This window comes from Mercurialis annua, linkage group LG5 (assembly GCF_937616625.2).
Source record: "Mercurialis annua linkage group LG5, ddMerAnnu1.2, whole genome shotgun sequence".
Taxonomy (NCBI): domain Eukaryota; kingdom Viridiplantae; phylum Streptophyta; class Magnoliopsida; order Malpighiales; family Euphorbiaceae; genus Mercurialis; species Mercurialis annua.
Window position 1 is genome coordinate 52,423,753 of NC_065574.1, and position 22,530 is coordinate 52,446,282.

At 30.8% G+C, this 22,530-nt stretch overlaps 2 protein-coding genes across 2 annotated transcripts; both read right to left on the minus strand.

Annotated features, from left to right (window-relative positions):
- Positions 1–261: 261 nt before the first annotated feature.
- Positions 262–962, minus strand: LOC126682251 (uncharacterized). Its single transcript, XM_050377855.2, has 2 exons — positions 825–962; positions 262–693 (listed from the first exon to the last, which is right to left on the minus strand). The coding sequence occupies exons 1-2, from the start codon at positions 849–851 to the stop codon at positions 397–399; spliced, it is 324 nt and encodes a 107-aa protein (XP_050233812.1). The 5' UTR covers positions 852–962; the 3' UTR covers positions 262–396.
- On the minus strand, positions 941–4,866 carry LOC126682249 (CSC1-like protein ERD4). The gene is made up of 6 exons (XM_050377853.1): positions 4,403–4,866; positions 3,411–3,556; positions 3,055–3,330; positions 1,963–2,807; positions 1,610–1,865; positions 941–1,522 (listed from the first exon to the last, which is right to left on the minus strand). Exons 1-6 carry the CDS (start codon positions 4,674–4,676, stop codon positions 1,145–1,147), a joined length of 2,175 nt encoding a protein of 724 aa, XP_050233810.1. The 5' UTR covers positions 4,677–4,866; the 3' UTR covers positions 941–1,144.
- Between the last annotated feature and the right edge of the window lie 17,664 nt (positions 4,867–22,530).

Below are 22,530 nucleotides of genomic sequence, written 5' to 3' on the forward strand. Positions count from 1 at the left end.
TATACTAATTAGATATTGCGAATGAAAAAATTTATAATTTTTTATAGTGAAGTTGAGATTTTTTTTCATTTCCTTTTAATTCTCTCTATGTTATCTTTGCTCGAAGATATTTTTATATAGACTTTGTCTACCATGTCATGCGCAAACAAAGCCAATGGCTGCATCATTGAAGGTGTGGAATATTTTATTATGACAGAGTGGTGGACAGAGTTAATATCAGCGTGCCTCAAATATTTGAAGTCTTGCTAGGAGGCTGTCTGCTGGCTCTTAATGGCAATTCTCATTAATTCCTTCACGATTAGTCATATGTACACTTACCTATTCCACAAATAGAATATGCATTTCATTCTGTAATGTTGTATGATGTACAGGAGAGTAATGAGCTAAACTATCTTTCTACAGAGTTTCATCGTCGTCGATGTCCAGCTCAAGCCCCTCGGCAGCCAAAAGCTGAGTAATAATCTTTTTCTTCTCTTCCCCTGCTTTCTTTCGCATCAAGTCTCTTTTCTTCAAGACTAGTGTATATCGCTTAAGTGTACTGTCCATTGAGATGATGATAAATGATACCTTTGAACGAGTAAGACGGCGAACACGAAGATTCATCTCAAGCTGCTGCTGCTCAGCCCAAGCAGCAATAGCCATATCACCTCGTTGATCAAAAGCTTTTCGCTTCTTAATCCATGCTTGTGAGGCCTGAAATACGAGTACAAAAACGCATTCTTATAAATTGGGACTTATCATAAGCATAAAGTGAAAAAATAAGCATTTTACGTAAAGCAGCTAAAGAGGATTTTCTATTTTTTTTATCATTTTAACTTCTTTACCTTCATAGGATTGACCCTGTGATCCATACCATACTGTTTGCGTTTATCATCATCCAAAAGCAATTCATTAACTGGTTATTTTGATTTTGTTCTTTTTCCTATTTTCTGAGATCAAATTTGAAATTGAATAGGATTTGCTAGCTCCATTAACAAACAAGTGATGAACCCATCAATTACATAAAAATCACACCGAGAAAAAACTGGCTATGTTACAAATAACTAACGAAACAATAATACCAATCTAACTTTAAAAATGATGGACAAGTGGAAATAACAGATGTTCTGCTGTAATACTTAAACTATGCACAAATATTTGTACATCAAGCAAATGATCCCATTCTTGAAACTTGTGATAATGCATCTTCAAACTGGTCATCGTCAACTTTTTCAGAGTTTAAGCTTGGTGGGATGAAGGATCTGAAGATTTGTTCCATGTTCGGAATTTCCTTGAGTTCGCCGCTAGCGACTTCAAGAGCCGGGTCGCTGAAAGATCTGTAAAATTTCTTCCTACAGACGTAGAAGAAGATAAAAGTGGTAATAGGGAGTGGAATCACAAATGGAGTATATATAAATTTCTTCACTCCAAAGTAACCAGTCATAGTGACTTGGAACAATAGTAGAGCACCGAGGATTCGCGTATGAATGTGCGGCCACATCCTTCCGTAGCTCTCGTAGGACGGGACATATACTTTGAGTGCCTGTTATATTACAAAATCAACAGCAGTAAGTTAAGCTGATTACATGTTGCCAACTCAATGTAGCCCACTCGTACGGACGGACATTACCTGATTTCGAAGAATAAGCCATCCGAGGCCAAAGTATACTACTCCAAATGGGATAATAAGAGGAGCTATGATTGAGTAGCTGAAGACGAGTGTGACAACAAGCAAATCACTAGGAACTCGAGTTGCATAGCCCAAATCTCCCGGTTTCCAAGCTTCTTTCAATTCGTGTTCAGTTTTGCAAAGATACTTCCTCTTCACATGAAATATGATCAAGGGAACTACGCGGGATAGCTCCAGACCAAAACCTATGAAGAACCTGAGAATAATGCTAGCTTATAACCCGACTATAGACTTTCATATTTTCACTTTCAAAACAAGCAAATAATAAAATGAAACGGTACTGGCAATCTTACTTCAAAGCCACAAAGGTCAGGAAGAAAGTTGCACTGCCTGGGAGGCTATTTGCTAGCATGGGAACAGTGGAATTTGGATCGTCCTGAATGGTCTTTAACGTTTCGAATAAGGAGCCGCTAAGTGTAACTCCTAAGAAAACATTGAAAATTGTGAAGTAGAAATATTTTCCGGAGGCGGCTCGCACCAAATGGCTCTCTGAAGGAATTCCCTCCATCTTGGAGAGAAACATGAGCAACTTGGGCAACAAAGCAAGAAAGACGAGAAGTGCAAGCTGAGGGAGGTAAGCTTGCAAGACTGTCTTGAGCGCAGGCATATCCACTAATGGCTTAAGAAATGGGACAACTTTCTTCAGATTGGACAATGTTGTCAATGCAGCAATTAATCCAATTGGTATCATGTAAAATAATATGATCAGAGCCACAATGAAATACACAATGTACTGTCGTATTATTCTTTGGAAAAACTTAATTTTGAGGTTCGACCATACTATTTGACGAGGTTCAGGAGCATCACTGACTGTCCATGTGTCAACCATTTGGGCATGCAGACTCTGAGCAGCAGATGCCGCTGTCACCCTGTTGGTGAAAAAGACCAAAGCACAGCGTTGCTGCTTCTCCCGTAGCGTGACCTTTTGCTCAGCTACCAACTTAAGGGAAAGTTCCTTAATCTTCTCATTGAAGTATTCGATGCTATCTATTTTTGCACCGCAAATACCAAGAAAGCCAGGTTTGGTAGTTGGTCTTACTCCTTCTGGTTTGCCTGTGTCCTTAGACTGGGCGTATACTGCTTCTGCACGAGCAAGCTTTTGCTTGTACCCTTCCAACTCTTTATAAATTTTGTTGACCTAATAGATGTGGTAGCTTAAGATCAGACACAGCTTTTACAGTGCAAATCATGTACCATTAATATTTAGTAAAACAGATAACGAACATCGGAAAACAATATATTTTGCAAATGTCAACACTACCGTAAACTAGCACTTAAAAGGATACGTGAATGATAGCAGCAGAAGTGATTGAGATCATCAATTAAAAACTCTAATAGGTTAATCAAAAAAGAATGACAATAAAATTATTGTTGCAATGCAATACCTCCTTATTGTCTGTGGCGACCATGGATCTGTAATATGCCTCGGGATAGATAGACTTAAAATATGAATCCACCTGTTCCTTTATACTTTGTCCCTCGGGAACAGAAGGTATATCCCTAACAAGAACAGCAAACTGCTCAGGTTTAATGTCAGGAGACAAACGAGCAGCAGCTCTCAGCCCAGAAACATGCTTGTATGCCTTCCATAACATAAAATATGTCACAATAGAAATCCAGTACGTACTAAGCAAGTAAGCCCACAGCCTCGGACTCTTCTCCTGTAGGTAAGAACAGAAACCGGTGGTTTGTTACCATATAAAGCAGCTATTTCAAGCTCATGGAATGGTTAAGAACTTACATTAATATGTCCCATGGACAACTTGTCAAGGTCATTAAAAGTCCCCGCACTTGTAGAGTTTGAGATAATCTGATTTATCTCAGTAGCAGCAACAGGGAGAAGAACTGGTAGTAGAATAAGGCCGGATAACACAAATATCGACAACACTGTCATGTTTAAAGAAGAAACGAGCGTAAGAAGTATTTCATGCGGTTCATATATTAAAGTAGAGTAATGCTACATATATTTCTCTTCTAAATAATTACTTGTGCAAATGAGTGTCTAAACGAAACACGGTCAAGCCTCTAATGGAGTAGGGTACTCTATTACAACTTACAAGGGCTTATAAACTAACTAAGCAGAATTGAACATGAAGAACACCCAAAAATCCGTTCAATACTTATTTGGCAGGATTCAAATTTCTTATTTTGTATGCTTGCAAAACCACAAAACAATTCATTTAAGCGAACTTCTCGGAAGACGGAACCACATTTTCATGTTTTTCAACTTGGTAACAGAAGTGTCATTGATTGGGCAACATTCCATGCTATGCTTTTCTACCTCTGCAATTCAAAACTTTCAAGAAACCTCTATCATAGTCATTCAATTTCCCAAAAAGAAGTACAAAGTTTTAACGAAATGTATCAAAGCCTTAAGTACTAATTTGGGGACTAAAACAGATTATTGAAAAATAACATATTAAGATTCAAACCTTTATCATAGTCATTCAAATTTCATGTTTTTCACAAACAAATGAACATATTTGTCTGCAGAAACAAACTCTACACACTCACACCCTAGGCAGCACGAACACAGATACAGCGAAACGGAAAACGGCAAAACAATCAAGTTTTGTGTCCGAAAACGTTTTCGGAACGGGACAAGTTGATTGAACGAAGTGTCGGTGCTGCCTAGCTCACAGCAAACAACATAACAAAAACCCAAAATTCTATCTAAATTCGACGTAATATAGCAAAAAGAAACCAAAAAACCAAGAGAGAGAATTCACAAACCAGTGCTCAAGAACACGAAGTAAACAGCAGTGTCAACACCAGACATGTTAATAACATCCTGTTCACTAGAAGAAAACGCTTCTCGGATCCAAGCAAACGGGTTCCGAGAACTCGACCCGCCGCCTTCCCACGGTTCCAAACCTTTCAAGATTCGATTCGGATAATAAACGACAGCGTTTCCAGGCCTTCCCGACAACCATGCAAACAGTAGCATTAAGATCAGAAAGATCACAAACGACGTCGCTAAAGACGTCAAGAACGACGGAAAATCCATATCCTAAAATTTAATCAAAACCCAGACACAAACTAGAGAAATAAACAGTGTTTTAGGGGCATGAAAAAGTAGCCGTTAAGAGCAGGGAAATGGAAGATATTTAATAAGAGCATATTATTGATGAGAAAGAAAAATATCAAAGGTGTGGGGTAGTTTTGAAATTTTACTTTTGATTTTTACGAATTCTGTGTGATTTCAGTTTCAATCTTTTTGCTTTATTTCTTTGGATTACAGTGAAGAAGATGATAAAGAGTGTGGGTGAAATGACTAAAATGGGCTTTGTTTTGTCTTTTTGTTTGAGTACTGTATAACTAACTATCTTTGATGTCGGTAACGGACAGTTTTAACGTCTGCTTTACTACCCCTTTTGCTTCTTTTTTTAATAACTGACTGTCGTAACTTGCCTTTATGAGTTTATGCTCTACTTAATTACTGATTTACCTCTTCATTAATTTCTGAACTAAGAAGCACGGAAACTTCGATAAAGTTGCGTTTCCCGTTTCGAAAACGTTTCGGAAACCGGAAACTCTTGGACACCCGTACGAAACGTTTCGGGCCGTTTCTGTAAATAATAAAAATTAAAATTTATAAAAAATTTAAAATTATTACCCACAAATAAAAAAATCTAACTAGTTACCCATAAATTTTACATTCGCATTGCCCATAATACAACAAATATACTTATTTGTGTTGAATTGTATTATATTTTTTATATATTTATAAAATTTTAAATATTTAGTACATTAAATTGAATTATTTTGTTAATTATCATAAATATTTAAATAATATTTTTATAAATATATCCCTAAATTTTTGTTATTTACACGTTTCCCCCACGTTTCGTGTCCTTCATTTTGAAAAACTTTCGTTTCCCCGTGTCCGTTTCGTATCGTTTCCGTTTCCCGTTTCCGTTTCCGTTTCCGTGCTACTTAGTTTCTGAATTTTTTACACTTTTTAATGACTAGTGTCGCTTTACGTGTTTCACACGTGTCTCGTAGTGTGGCTCGTCAAATATTATATTTATATTTTTAATAATTATTTTTATAGTCATTAATTATATTTAAATATCAAATATCAAATAATCATTAGAATAGTATTTAATTATAATTCGTTTTATTTATAGAGAATATGAATAAAATAATAAATAATAATTAAATTTTATTTTATTAAAAATAATTTTATCTTTATCAAAATTCTAATTGAATAAATAATAATTATTAAATATTTAAAATAATTTATTTTAATTAGTACTCTACATAATTTTCATGTCATGGTATTATAAGTAGTTTATTTTAGTTATACTATAGTTCTAATATTTATCTCAATAATTTTTTAATTAGTAATTATATTTTTTAAAATAAAAATGACATTAATATAAATGTGTTTGTCACTCTCATCTATATTTTTATATATGGTATAGATAGATATAGGTTATTATGAGTTAGATTAATTAATTAGTTATATCAACAATTAAAATAATTTCAATTGAATATTGTTGTAAAAAAAAGATGGAGATAACTGTGTAAAAAATTAGAATTATCATTAAATAACAATTCTAATGTTTTCTATATAAAAACAAATTATTTATATGTGACCTAGCAAACTAAATATCAAATTATAAAAATTGGCATTGCTTTAATTAATGGTTCAATTATTTTGTTTGTTTGTATGTTCGTAATTTTACTAATTAATATCTTCCAAATACTGAAAACATAAACATGTATTATATAAGCAATTCCATACGAAATACTAACTTAGTTAGTATTTCTCTTGTCAAAGAATTTAGTTAATATTTTAAATATAGTAAAAGTAGTTAAACTTAGTTAGTATTTTAGATAGTAAATTCGTACAAGGACTCAACATATAATTAAATAATGACCATAAGACTTTTATTTAGTAGTGATTAAAAAGGATTATATAGTAAATTTGTATGTCCCCCATCCATATTTTTATATATAGTACTAGCTTTTCGTCACGTGCTACGCACATGAGCGTTATTTATATGACCCGTTATATACATATATTAAATATTAATTAGATTACTAAATATAATATTTTAGATTCTTATAAAAAATTGATATTGAATTTTTTATATAAAAATTATTTTAATAGATATTATTATTAAATTTGTGTGTGTTACTTATATGAGTATGTTCATAAAAATTCTATTAGAAAAAATAATTTAAATCTAGAGTTAATGTCATAAAAATTCACCAACTTTACTCATTTTCTCATTTTAACCACGCAGTTTAAATTTTCTCATTTTCATGCACGAACTACCACTTTTTCTCAAATTCATGCACGGTGCTGAGGTGCCACGGTTCCATTGGTGTAATTCGTTGAGGTGGAGGTCATTTTACACCAATAAATGAGTGACACCTCAGCACCGTGCATAAATTTGAGAAAAAATGGTAGTTCATGCATGAAAATGAAAAAATTTAAACTGTGTGATTAAAATGAGAAAACGTGTGAAATTCGTGATTTTTTTAACATTATTCCTTAAATTTACGAGCTATAGTAATTCCCAAATTCAAAACAAACATACTCAACACATCCACGAAAGCTAATGTAAGGAATTTTATAATTCATGTCAAACAATATATCTGTATATAGTTTTTATTTTATTTGGCTTGGTAAATAACAGCAAAAAGATTTTTTTTATTTCACCGATTAATCACAATTTATTACTAAATTGGTGTTTTTTGATTTTTTCCTTATCTGTTAATTAAAGAATAAAAAAATAAGTGTTAAACTCTTAACAAATTTATAATGTTTCTATTGAAATTAAAGTCCTATTAACTGTTACTAATATGATTCGGAGTCAAATTTTTAATTGATATATAGTTTTTATTTAAATTAAACTCCTATTAGCTTTATATTTTCTAATATAAATTATGCCCTTAATAAAGTCTATTGTTTTTTGCACGTGCTACACATGTGAACGATATTCACATGACCCGTTATATATAAAAATTATTAAATAAAATATTTGTAAAAAAATAAATTTTATTATTATTCATCCCGAAGCAACTTAATTATAGAAAATCCAAAAGTAGGGAGGACATGTTTGACACCAAAAAGATTTTGAATTCAAACGGAAATAAAACCGTACTAAAAAAAATTAATAGAGTTAATTTGTCATAAAATTAATTTGTAATCTCGATTAATTATTTATTTGACTACTAAAAATAATTAATAGAGTTAATTTATCATAAAATTAATTTGTAATCTCTATTAATTTTTTTTTTGACTGTCCATTATGAATACAGTCCCTAACAACTTAATTTGTAATCTCCTATTGACATCAAACTCTCGTGCATTTATTTTTACCTATTGTAAATTCCTGTTATATAATATTTAAATTTATAAAAACTATTACCATAGCAAACAATTTAAGCCTTTGTTAATGGCGGATTTCATGTAGTGTTAGTTTTTGTTAATGAATGGGACTCAACTCATGTATTTTAAATATATATTTATTTTTTATTAGAGTTATGATGACCAAAACTAAATAAATAAATGAGAAAATTAGGAAAAATACTCTCTTTTTAAAAATAATATGATTTTCTACCTCAACAAGGAAAAGATAGAAAAAATACCTCACTATTTTAATATATTTACTTTTTTACTCTAACACCTATTTATATTATAATTATACCTATTCATTATTATTATTTTACTCTAACTATATTATTAGGGATTTGTAAGTGACAACTGTCATTTTTTTTTCTTTTTTCTCTTTCTCTCTTTCCTCTCCATTGGCTTTCTTCTTCTCTGTTCTTTTTTTCCGTCATTTTTTTCTTCATTTTCTTCATTTTCTTCTTCTTCTTTATCTTTATTTCTTCTTCATTTTTATTCTCTTCTTCTTCATCGTTAATTCATCGCTCCGTCGTTGTTCCGCCATCATCCCGCCGTCGCTCCGCCGTTTTTCATATTTGATTTTAGCGATTTTTCTCAACTCGTGGTGATTAATACGATTTCTTTTAACTTTCAGATCTACATAAATTACTCTTGAATTTTTCCAATTCTAAATCTAAAAATCTGTATTCAAAACGATTTTCTGCACAAAAAAACGATTTTTGCAAAAAAAACAGCTTCTGATTATCATATGAGTATCATTCTTGCATTATCATGTAAGTATCATAACACTGCAGAAAAAATTGATTTTTTACTAAAAAAACAGTGTCTGATTATCATATGAATAACACTGTATTAATATATCGTTATCATAACATTATATGATTATGATAAGGTTATGATAATAGAAATGTACGATAATGATAATAGTACAATAATGTTTTTATGATAATATAATGATAAGCTTATATAGTATGATAATATGATACTTACATGGAAATTTTTTTACAGAAATAGTGTCATATGATCATGTTTTATCATATGATAACGAGATGATAATATTTATGGTACATATATGATAATATCTATGATAATGTATGATAAAATAGTTTCTGATTATCATGTCGTTATCATAACACTGGAGTATGATAATTAGATGATAATGAATTATGGTAAGCTTATAATAACTGGATGATAACGTACGTGAAAATAGAATTACAAAAAGATTCATGACACCAGTATGATAACCAGATGATAATAAAATAATAAAGTTATGATAATAGTATGATAATATGATACCTATATGTAAACAAATCACATAAAAATTATGATAATGAGATGATAATGTAAAGATAATAGTATGATAATATGATATCTGTATGAAAAAAATAATTACAAAAAAATTATGATAACGAGATGATAATGTGAAGATAACAGTATGATAACAGTATGATAATATTATACATGTATGAAAAAAACAATTACAAAAAAATTATGATTATAAGATGATAAGGTGACGATAATAGTATGATAACATGACCTTATTATACTTCATTGTAATACTATTTTCTTCACATTATCATCTCGTTATCATATTTTTTATGTAATTTTTTTCTTATAGGTATCATATTATCATACTGTTATCATAATTTTATTATTATGTCGTTGTCATAACATTATCATTTAGGTACAATAATACATTATCATCCCGGTATCATATGATTATATTATGATTACGAGATGATAATACAGTGATAACAACATGATAATCAATTTTTTTTATAGAAAATCTTTCTTTATGCAGTGTTATGATAACATTATGATAATACAGTGATACTCATATGATAATCTGAGATTTTTTTTTTATAAAAAATCATTTTTTATGCAGTGTTATGATAATCATATGATAATCAGATGCTGTTTTTTTTGCAGAAAATCGTTTTTTGTGCAGAAAATCGTTTTTTTCATCATAATATTGTTTTTTCATGCAGATTTTTAGATCTAAAATTGAAAAAAAAAATCAAGAGTAATTTATTTATATCTGAATGTTAAAAAATCGCAATAATCGCCATGAATTAAAGAAAAGTTCGCTAAAATAAAAAAAATGAAAGAACAGTGGAGCGACGGTGGAGCGATGAAGAAAGGGCGGCGGAGCGATGAAGGAACGATAGAGAAGAAAGAAAAAAAATGGAGAAGAAAAGAAGAAATAAAAAAGAAGAAAAAATTGACGAAGAACAGAAGAAGAAGAAGAAGAAGAAGAAGAAGAAGAAGAAGAAGAAGAAGAAGAAGAAGAAGAAGAAGAAGAAGAAGAAGAATAAGAGAGAGGAGAGAGAAAGAAAAAAGAAAGAAATATAAAAATATGACAGTTGTCATATGGTTAGAGTAAAAATATATACTTAGAGTAAAAAAATCAATAAAAAATAGGTATAATCATAATATAAACATGCTTTAGAGTAAAAAAATAAAAGTATTAGAATGATGAGGTATTTTCTCTATCTTTTCCTTATTGAGGTAGGAAATCAAATTACTTTAGAAAATAGAGTATTATCCTAATCTTCTCTAAATAGATTTCATATATATGCTCATGCAAGTTTATCGTTGTCACGACCCAATTATTGAGCCGAGACCGGCGCTAGGGAATGGGAGTGGTAGCTCCGAAACCCGTAGCAAGCCTAAAACCACTCTAACTTTTTCGCGGAAACGCAAACACAACTATCCTATAAACATGTAATAAGAAGACACGTTTACAATCATAACGTACATCATATATATCACATCATCGATACAATCATAGTGGGCATTTCACTTCCGTAATTTGTACGTACTAGCCCGTCTATCGATCAATACAAAACTGACAACCAAAAGACGTCACATCGAACAAACATTAAACACGTACACAACCTATAAGACCTGACTATACTAGGCTAAGACTCGTCACACGTATACTACTGCAGCACCAAGGGGTCTTGTACCCAGCACACCAAAGACGGTCTGTCTGATCCGACTCTATACACCTGAAAAACATCAATGTGAGGGGTCAGTATTTGGGGAAATACTGAGTGAGATAACACATTACTAAGGTATTATAGAAAATAACATCGCATTTAAAACAAAACACATATATACAAACATATTATACTTCAAGCATTTGATCCGATCGAAACCCTAATATCTTAGTATGCATAATGAACATTATCACAACATCTAACGATCGATCGATATGAGTCCGGGATAGTTCAACCAGCCGACTCGCAGATACAGGCCCCGGGATAGTTCAACCAGATAGGCTCTGTATCGCATGCACAAACAAGTATGATAGACGACCCATGAAATCTCTATCTATGACTTACCCGGACGCTGGTGATCACACAGCCTATTGACACCCAATAGGTAGCTTGTTTCCCCCGGATCATATACTAGTTTTCACAATCTATATATATTTGATAATACGATGCACAAATTCATTTCTATCGATAAAATACTATAGCATGCGATGTAGTTTAATATTATATTTCTAATATAAAAACTATCTATTGCGTAATAATACTCAAAGTAAAGTTTAACTCACTGTGACCGCAATCCAAGAAATGATATGATCGATCTGATAGTACGCTCTCGCTAGTCCGCCTCTACTGACTTCACTACTCGCTGACACGTCTGATAAATCGTTAATAGTTAGACGTGATTCTCATATTCTTATACGTATAATACTTTTAAGTTTTAGGATTTAGTTTTGTTTTACACTTATTTACGTATTTAATATCTCTAGTCGTATAAACGACTTAGCGAATACAATTTCTCATAATTGAGAATCGCTTAACGTCCTTGACGTTTTCCATTATTATTATTATCTAAAACGTCGAGCTAATCTCGAGATTAATGATTATCAAAGTCCGAAACCCGTCTTTTCACGTCCAATTACTCTAAACGTCAAACACTTAGGTCAATTATAGTTTGTATACGCGTGGGGGCGAATTGGGGTGCACGGGTTTGCGTTTTAGTGGGTGCACGATCGTAAAACCAAGTACACGTTCGTGCACCCGTGGTACACGGTCGTGTACCACGTGCACAGCCCCGGAAATCAGATTTTCCGGGGTTTCGCCACAACCCCGACGTGCTTCACACACCCACACTCAATACCCATATCTCGGTTTCTTCAAAAACGCCATAAAAACCTTAAAAACGTCAAATTTCAACTTAAACTTAATCCTAACTTAAAACAGCCAACAAACCATCATTTTCATACCAAAACCCGATCTCTTACCTTAATTTGATAACCGGAGATGATAGAGCTTTCAATTCTGAAGAAATCGCCGCTTGAATCACTCGAATCGGACGTCGAACGGCGAAACGGCGGCGAAACGTATCGATCGCCACTTTCTTCTTCCTTTCTCTGTTTCTTTAACCTTCTGATCATTCCTTATTCTTAAGGAAACATATATATAGTTTGGCAATTTTGCCACTTTAATCCTTCATTTCTTTAGCTTAAACCATTTCTCTTTTAAACTTTCAATTTTAACTAAACGGTTATTTATTCATTTAAACTCGAATGTTTACGTATTATTTATATCCCAATAAATAATACTACTCCAAAAATAATTATTTCCGTCGATAATCTTCCAATTTCTATTCTCGGGACTAAATTGGCTAATTTGCACTTTGGTCCTTGAATTCTTCAAAATTTACAATTTAGCCCAAAATGAATCCGCGTCCAAATTTTAAAAGGTCTCCGATTGACCTGAAACTTTTACCACCAATACTATAAAACATTTCGCGGACCTTGGCGAAATAATTCTATTTTCGGACTTAACTGGTTAAATTACCACTTTAGTCCCTGAACTCTAGTTTGTAACTTTTCTTGATATTTTTCCTTATTTTCTTATTCTAATCCTCAAACATATACGTCTTACTCCATATTATCCTTTTCTTTAATATCCCATATCTTTATCTTTGCAACTCCGGTCCTTTTCTGCCGGACACGTTGCACTAAACGGCACCTGAACTTACGGGGTATTACAATCGTGTTGATTTACATAGAACAATGATGTTGATTTAAGTATAATTTACATTAAGTAAAGATTAAGGCACCGTTTGGATTGAGGGTTTTTAAAATCCATGGATTTTAGCAAAATCGATGGATTTTAAATCAATGGAATTTAAATCCATAGATTTTAAAATTTCATCGTTCGGATTGAATATAAAATCAATGGATTTTTAATATTATTTATGGAAAATAATAAATAGTATAACAATCCATCATCTATAAAAAATGGTGGATTTGGACTTTCCTACCTAATAGGTGGGAAATCAAAATCCTCAAAAATGATGGATTGTAGAAAATGAGGGAATTTATGAATCCATGGATTCTATTAATTTTTTTTCTAGGCAAACGATGGATTTTGTCCAAATCCATGGATTGTTTAGAATCCATCGTTTAGAATCCATCAATCCAAACGGTGCCTAAAAGAAATGTACGGTAAACTAAGCAATTGCTGTAAGAAAATATCTTAAGGGTCCTTACTTGACCCTCAAGCCTATTTCTTTTTCCGTAATGTGGTCTAATTAGGAATCTTATTTTCTATAGGAAGTAAGATATACCTAATTGATTTGGTTATTAAATAGGAGATCCTTTCCTATTATGACTCTGCCTTGATGGACGGTTGAGATTAAGTTGTAGGGGAAACGCTAATTGGAATTTCGGTCCTCTCTTCTCCTATATATAGTGCTTTTGGACCATCACAAAATCACACCAACAAACACATAACTAAAAGATATATATGCAAGAGGAGAGAAACCGAAACTCTTCATTATAGTGTTTATTCTATTATTCCGCATTCGTAATTGCTATGGAAGGAGGTATTCTTCTATCTCTATTTTATATTAGTCTATTTGTGATTATCATGTTTGTTCAAAGATTTTAGGGTTCATGTAAATTAACTTACAATTGCTTCAACAAACACATTAGCTGGAAGAAATAAAATCATAACATTAAAACATACGGGATTTAGAAAAACAGAAACATAAAAAAAAATTACCTCATAATCAATGGATTCTGAATAAAATTTACCTTCGTTGCAGAATAGTAGAATTGATATATATATTTTTTTTTGAAAATATATATATATATATATATAGGAGTTAATGACCATAATTAGAGATTCTATTTATTTTACTATTAAACTACTACATAATATTAAATTTTTATTTAGCTTATCTTTATATTACAATTAGAATTCTATTCATATTACAATTATATTTTTACTATGAGACTTCTACTGAGTATTAAATTCTTATTTAGTTAATCTTTATATTACAATTAGACTTCTATTTGTATTACAATTGGATTTGTATTTAATTTCATAATTTTTTTAACCATTGAAGTTAAGTGTTGTAATTTTGCATATCTTCCTCCCTCACACTTATAGAATAGTTATAGATTATGGATATAGATAGATTAGTGTTACAGCAGCACTAATTTTAAATCGAATGATGTGAAAAAAAATGAGTGAGCAAATTATTCTAAGGCCCCTCACGTTTGTCATAATGTACAGTTTAGTACCTCTTATTTGAAAATCAAACGATTGGGTACCTCAGTTTTGATTTTGTAAACTATAAGGCCCTTCTGTTAAATATAGGTACCAAATCGTTAACGGAATGAAACGTGAGATACCAAATCGTTTGCTAAACATTTGAAAATGAGGTATCAAATCGTTAAAATAATTGAGGTACCAAATCGTTTATATAATTGAAACTGATGTACCAAATCGTTTGAAAGTAAATATTAAATTATTAATAAAACTAACAGAAGAATTTTATTGTTTAAAAAATCAAAACTGAATTACCAAATTGTTTAATTTTCAAATAAAAAATATCAAACTGTGAATTATAATAAACGTGAGAATAATTTATAAACGTGAGAAGTCTTAAAATAATCTGCTCAAAATGAATTGAAAGTTTTGACTTTTGAGACATAAGTAATAAGTAAATATTTGGTGGGGAACGAAGATGCAATGATATAGTATTATGCCTTTGTGCGTTGCCTTTTGATATATTTTTAATGGAATGATGTCATATCATATGAAATAATTAGCTTCTCTTTATGTAGAAAATAATTAGCTTCTCTTTGTGCGTTGCCTTTTGATATGAGTCGAATTTAATTAAATAATGTATATATAAATAGAAAATGAATTCTCAATACTAATGAGTAATCTATTCTGTCAAAAAATAATGAGAACTGCAAAATAGTCATCCACAAAGACTTTTTAGCCAACAGATGTGTCATCCAATTAAAATTTAACTTTTAAAAATTCAGAAAATATCAAAGACATCAACTAGGACTACTAACGTTTTTGAAATAAATGTCTATAAAAAGTACCAACATAGTCAAATCATTATCTTTAAAAAATGAAGTTGAATTTTGCCTTTATATTTTGAATAACTAGACAAAGTATTCTCCACATAAAATATAGTTATATTGCAAACTACAATAGATTTAAAGTGATTAATCAAAATTTGTAAGTTTTACATGCTTTTAAAGTTTATTTATATTATGGTAAAAATCATGCCAATTAATAAAAATATTTTTATACAAATATAATATATTTTTATCAAAAATAATTTGACTAGCTAAAATAAAACCATTAAAAAAAGTAATAAAAAGTAATGAAATAAAATAATAAACTAAAGTGTAATAGAAAAAAAATAGACTAACCAAAATTAATTGTGCATATGATTATAGTCTATAGATACCTTTCATCGGTGTTGAATAGCTCCATATTTCATCCAAAATTTAAGATATTGTCAAATACATAAACTTTACTCTCTTAAAGCATCTATAATAGATTCTTTATCAATTTGTAAAATTATAAACGTAAAATAATGCTATAACAAATTTTTTATTTTTGAAATTAGATAAAATTCAGTTTTGCTCTTAAATGTGGAGAGTCAAAACAACTGCTTATTTAAAAAATATATGAAAATATATATTAGTATTTATCACATTTTTCGCAATTATATAATTTTTGAATATAAAACTTTGCAATCTCTAAATTTAGAGAGTCCATCAATTTAAATTAATTTTTACTCTTTATTATTGAAAATGTTTTTTATTTAATAAATACTCTTTAAAATTAAGAATACTATTTAAGATGTTTTAAAGAGAAAGCGCCAAAAAAATGACATATAATCACGCCAAATTAAAGATAGGAATTAACGATATAATCAAGTTATTAGTATATCTATGTCATTATCAAAATTATAGATTGTTTCGCCTATAAAAGATTCAATTGCCGTTCTTTGTTTATGTTATAATGTAAAAAATGATCTCTTTAATATATATTTATAATGTAAACTATAATAATATTTTGTAAATAAAAACTAAAAAACTGTAGAATATAGAATTTATGTTAATGTTTATAATAATTGATTAGAAATTTAAAACCCCTAAAATTAGTGTTAAAGAAAATATTGGGAATTTGCATTTTTTTCTCAAGCATATGATCAGACAGTTATCATATCTTGATAAATATGAGATTTTTAATAAGAGAAAAAACAAATAGAAAGATGCATGGTATAAACATCGAATTAGGTATCTCTAACTTGTTAAAGAATGTCATGAAAAAATCAACTTTTCAAAGAAAAACATTGTTTTGTGAAAGGAAATGAAAATTTATAAAAATATCTCATCAGAAAAGTTGACAACAATACTCATGACATAACATTAATAGACTCCCACAACAAAATTTCAAAAATAAAAATAATAATTTAATTTATGATTTAGAGAAATAATGATACGAGACTTGACTAAAAGTAAATAAAACTATCAAAAAAATAGAAATAATCAAAAAGTGTTGAAATTTTAATATAAATTTATTTTGAAAAAAAAAACAATTTTCGATCAAGTTTGACCAGCTGTGAATCAAAGTGTCAAATGGTCTATCAACATCAACGCCAATGCCATCTACAAAATTTTGCTTAACCCGTCCGTCCGAGAATGGATTCAAACCGGCAAGGTTCTATCAGTATCAGAATTGGTACGACCGTGATATTGAGGTAAGCATTTACTGAATCACTGGGACTTAATTTGATAAACTTCTTATAGAAGTTTTTAATTTTATACGCTGAGTTTTTCAGTTTATCATATGATATTTGATTTGGAAGTCAGTCATATGTTATACGCATATTGATGGAATGGAATTGGGATATACAGATGTTGCCACACCAGTTCTCCATCGCCAGGGGGCGTATGGTGGGCAATCGCCCACCTTATAATTTTGATTCCCTTTAAAAAACGTTAATATGTAATTGAAAAATATAATTTTGTCACCTTAAATTATATTGGTTACCTTAAAATTTATTTGTTGTCAATTTTACTCTTCTTATAAAATTTTAATATAATTTTGGCCACCTTATAAAATATTTATGAGTCCGCCACTGAACATCGCATTTTCAACCATTTACCAGAAGAACCGCAATGAAATTCAATGAGATATATGTTCGAACAAGTATTTTTAAACTCAACTGAAAATTTACCACGAAAAACCTTGGAGCCCTAAGCCCTGTTCTTTTGTCAAAACGATCAGTTTGTCTCTTCAACAGACCAAAAATCCCTCACATTGGATTGTATTAAACCTCTTTTGATGGCACGACACTATAAAATTCTGCATTTCTTTCTTCTAAATCCAACTCAAAATACGCGACTTATAAGGGCTCAAGTGCCACCATTTTTGTTTTTTCAAAGAAATATGGAAGAAAGAGGGAAACGTTTTTATATATGATATGTTGTGTTGTCTATCTATAATTATTCTATAAGTATGAAGGATTCTAAGTCTAATATAAAACATCATACGAATTAGTAATCAAACTATCAAAAAAATAGAAATAATCAAAAAATGTTGAAATTTTGAAATAATTTTATTCTGAAAAAAGAAACGGTTTTCGATCAAGTTTGACCAATTGTGAATCAAAGTGTCAAATGGTCTATCAACATCAACACCGATGCCGTCTACAAAATTTTGTTTAACCCGTCCGAGAATGGATTCAAACCGATAAGGTTCTATCAGCATCAGAATTGGAACGACCGCGATATTGGGGTAAGCATTTCCTGAATAATATTTAAAATAAAAAACGGCTCATATAATTGTCACTCACGTGCAGACTTTCACGTGGTGAATTTGTTTTGCCAAATTTATCGTGTGATATGAACAACCACCTAATATATTTAATAATTTAATAAATACTTAAATTAAACAAAGAGTCGAATAATAGTTTAATTAATACTTAAATTAAACAAAGAGTTGAATAATAACGGGTTATATAATATCGCTCACGTGCGTAGTACGTGGCGAAAAACTAGTACTATCTATCTATTTATATATAATAATAATAATAACTATCTTATATGTGGGAAAGGGGGAGCGGGGGAATTACTATAGTAGGTTTCATTAAGGTATTATTAAAATTAAAAAATAAAATTAATAATAAAATACTATAATTACTTAATTAAAGAGTTTAATTACTATTGAAAAACAAATTCAAAAGAAAAGCAAAATCAGTAAATAATTGTAATTCAAATCATGATGAATTCTGCCAAAATAATTTCTCAAAATGGAAGGTTAGCAAGTTTATGTTGATTTCTCTCTTCCTCACGGATCAAACTCCTTATCTTTTTTCTCCCAATTTTTGTAATTAATTGTCCTTAATTTGTACGTGATAATAATTAAGTGTATTTGGATTGCAATTTTGAAGGATTCAACACTGGTTGGGAGGTGACGTTTAAGAATGTTCGTAGGCGGTAAAGGTATGATTTTATCCCATGAATCTTAATTTTAACACTATTTGGACATAGTATAAGATTTAACTTACATCAAATTGACAGAAAATATTTATTTTCAACTGTGAAAAATTACTAATTTTAGTTTGAAGTCTGTAAAAATTGTTGATCTAGAAGAGTTAAACAAAATTGAGCAATTAACAATCATAATCACATAATTGAATACCATTGAAAATTTTAGAATCAATTTAGTTAGAGTAACAATTAAGAGCTTGTCATGGTTCTGATTAATAGCTATTAAAACCAATGTTATTAAAACCGAATCGGACCAGCCCATCCGACCGGGTTAACCGGGAACTGGACTCCTGTCCGGTCGGTTAGATGTAAAAGTCAACCTTTTTAAAAACCGGTCAAAAACCGGATTGAACTGGAAAATCCGGTTTTTGACCAAAACCGGCCAAACCCGGTTTTCAAAAAAATTAGAGTAAAAGGTTTCTTTTTTGTCCAAAGAATATTTACGTGATCCCGTTTTACACATGTCTACATCTTATGTGTTTATTTTTCTCTCCCTTACACACATTTTACTTTTGCCCACATTTTATTTTACTTTTTATCTCTCATACACACACTTTTTTCTCTCTCTCATAATAACTCACATTTTCTCTTTCATATACAACACTCTTTTTTCTCTCTCTAACACAAAGTGAAATATTAATTTTTATTATTATATTTCACACAATGAAATTTAATAAAATAAATTTTTATTTCTCATATATAATAATTATTCTATATACTCTTAAACCTTAAATATTTATAGTTATATCTTACCTTTTACATAAAAAAAATCTAAGAAATGGTATTATATAAATATTTTATCATAATGTTTTATAATATTATATATTTTTAATTTAAAAAATTTATATTTATTAAAATTAAAAAATCCGATCCAACTCGGTTGAACCGGTTGAACCATGAACCCCCAACGAAGCCGGTTCCCGTTCCGGTCCGCTTTTAAAAACATTGATTAAAACTCGATTTATGATGTCTTTTTTTTAAGGTAATTTCTTTATTCATTTAAGTTATTAATTTATAAATATTTAGTGATGATTGTTTGTCGTGGGTAAGTAAATCGGTAAATTTTATATCAGTTTTTCATCTTTTTAAATTAATTTGATATCGAAATTGGGACTTAAGGATATTTAATTACTTAACACTTATTGAATAAGTATTTTTGAGATTAGTACATGTTTTAATCTATTTTTATTTTGAAGTTTTATATGGAGAATAATTGCTAATTTACATTTTTAATAATGTGTGTATGTGCTGAATGTCTTATGGCTCTGGTAATCTGCATGCGAAGTTTGCGAGAAGGGATGCAAACTCAAATTATTTTGACAGCAACTAAATAAATGATATAGTATTTATTAATTAGACCAAATAAATACTATATCATTCTTAATTAAAATGTTTGAATCTTACATTACTATTTGAAATTTAACGGATATTCTGCATAAATATATAGCAACAAAAATCTCCATTTTTTATAATTATTTTATAATTTGTTCATATAGAAACTTAGTGTTTTAGTTATATAATGAGTTGTATTTGAGTTGTAGATGATAAACTTTGAGTTAGTTTTTACGTTTAAACTAATCTAATTAGAAGATTTTTATGTTGAAAAATTCAAGTCATTGTATCCAAGCCGGAATAGTATTTGAACGCAAAACCATTACTAACCTAAACTAAAGTGAGGAAAACGTTTCGCCATATATAAATCAATATTATGAACACATACTTATTTGATATTTGTATATTTAATAGGAGTAGAAATACTCCTCTCTTTAGGTGTGTTTTTGACCCGGTAATTGCATATTTTAATTATTTTATTAGTGTTTTATTGTCTTATTATTACTTTGAACGTTTCAGGTGAAATATGCAATTATAGCGAGAATCAGGGTGTTTTTGGTGAAATTCAGGAGTGAGGGATCGAAAAGCAAGTTGGAGTAAAATTGAAGGATTAGAACTGCAAATTGTCAGGTTGAAAAATGAAGTATGCTAACGGAAACCAGTGATGCGAGCTCTTCACGAGCTAATTCTTGTGATCCAGTGAAGTAAAGAAGAAATTGACCAAAAATATATGGCTAAGTAGAGGTGTGCGAACTTTTAAGAGAAAGGGCACGCACACAAGAGAAGGAACTATGTGCAGTGTGCGAACGCACACTACGTGCTGAATCATTTTTATTGGGTTTTGCTATTCGCCGCCCCCTTTTACTTAGCACCGCACAGGCGAAAGACATTTTTACCCTTTTAGCAAAATTTCAAAAAAAAAAGTTCTCTCAACTCATTCGAACACACTTGAACAACTACGTAAAAAGTCGAGTAAAATGACGGATAACGAGTATAATTCGTCGGGAAACGAGTACCGACAGTCGGAAACAATATGTTCCGGCTTTTTCGAGATAAAAAATAATTTTTAATTTTTTTTTTCTGTTTTTCCGGCGTCCCCTCCGCCTGAAAAGGGGACGTCCGGCGTCCCCTCCAGAGGAGAGGACGCCGGAAAGCGGCGTCCCCTCCTCTGGAGAGGACGTGGATTTCCCACGTCGTCTCCTGAAGAGGGGACGAACGACGTCTTCTCTTCAGGAGAGGACGTGGAAAATCCACGTCCTCTCCAGAGGAGGGGACGTGGATTTCCCACGTCCTCTCCTGAGGAGGGGACGAACGACGTCCCCTCTTCAGGAGAGGACGTGGGAAATCCACGTCCTCTCCAGAGGAGGGGACGCCGCTTTCCGGCGTCCACTCCTCTGGAGGGGACGTGAAATGTAAACGTCCCTCCTTAAAAAAATTTAAAAAAATTATTTATTTCGAGTTTTTTTAAAAAAAAATATTTATCGGGGGTGTTTCCGAACGTCGATACTCGTTATCCGATGAATTGTACTCGTTGTTCGTCATTTTAATCGATTTTTTACGTATTTGTTCGAATGTATTCGAATGAGTTGAGAGAACTTTTTTTTCAAAATTTTGCTAAAAGGGCAGAAATGTCTTTTGCCTGTGCGGTGGTAAGTAAAACCGGGCGGTGTTTAGCAATCCAGTTTTTATTTGGACAAAAATACTCCTGTTCGTCAGCAATCTCCAACAAGCTTCGAGGGCACTTTTGGAATTTTATCACCGCTCAACCTAAATACATTAGAACATTGGAAGCTGTATAAATACTAAACTTAATCATTGTAATATGGTTCGCGCAATTTTTGTATTAGACAACAAACCCTAGTTTCTTAGTTTTCTATTCGTTTTCGCGATTGGATTCATCGTTCATTATTATTTTATATTGCAATTATTATTAGATTACTTCGAATAAGGTACGATTGATTTTAATTTCATATTCAGTAATCAATTTAACCTTAGAATGAGTTCTTTAATTATTGTTTTTATTTATTCTATTATTATGTCTAGCTAAACCTTTCATTGGGGATTTTCAATCAAAATTATGTCTGTTTAATTGAATTGGATTTATGGGTTCTTGTTCTTGATGGGTTTTAATTATTGTGCTTAACGCTTATCCTAAACTGATCACTTAGTATATGCCATATGTTTTAGTTTTAGCTCGATAGAGTAAAATTGGAATAGAACAATATAATTAAGAACGCGGGAGTTGATTGTGCGAGAGTGAATTAACAAGTGCGGGTTCTTTGAATTTGCGTAACAACCATTAAATTGATTTATACATAG

What these genes read in the sequence shown, in the direction of transcription:
- LOC126682251 (XM_050377855.2), bottom strand. Translation starts at nt 851, where the DNA reads ATGGATCACAGGGTCAATCCTATGAAG. An exon ending in ACAGGGTCAATCCTATGAAG is followed by an intron (nt 694 to 824) that starts GTAAAGAAGTTA and finishes CTCGTATTTCAG; the next exon opens with GCCTCACAAGCATGGATTAA.
- LOC126682249 (XM_050377853.1), bottom strand. Translation starts at nt 4,676, where the DNA reads ATGGATTTTCCGTCGTTCTTGACGTCTTTAGCGACGTCGTTTGTGATC. An exon ending in TGTCCATGGGACATATTAAT is followed by an intron (nt 3,331 to 3,410) that starts GTAAGTTCTTAA and finishes TCTTACCTACAG; the next exon opens with GAGAAGAGTCCGAGGCTGTG. An exon ending in CTGACCTTTGTGGCTTTGAA is followed by an intron (nt 1,866 to 1,962) that starts GTAAGATTGCCA and finishes CATTATTCTCAG; the next exon opens with GTTCTTCATAGGTTTTGGTC.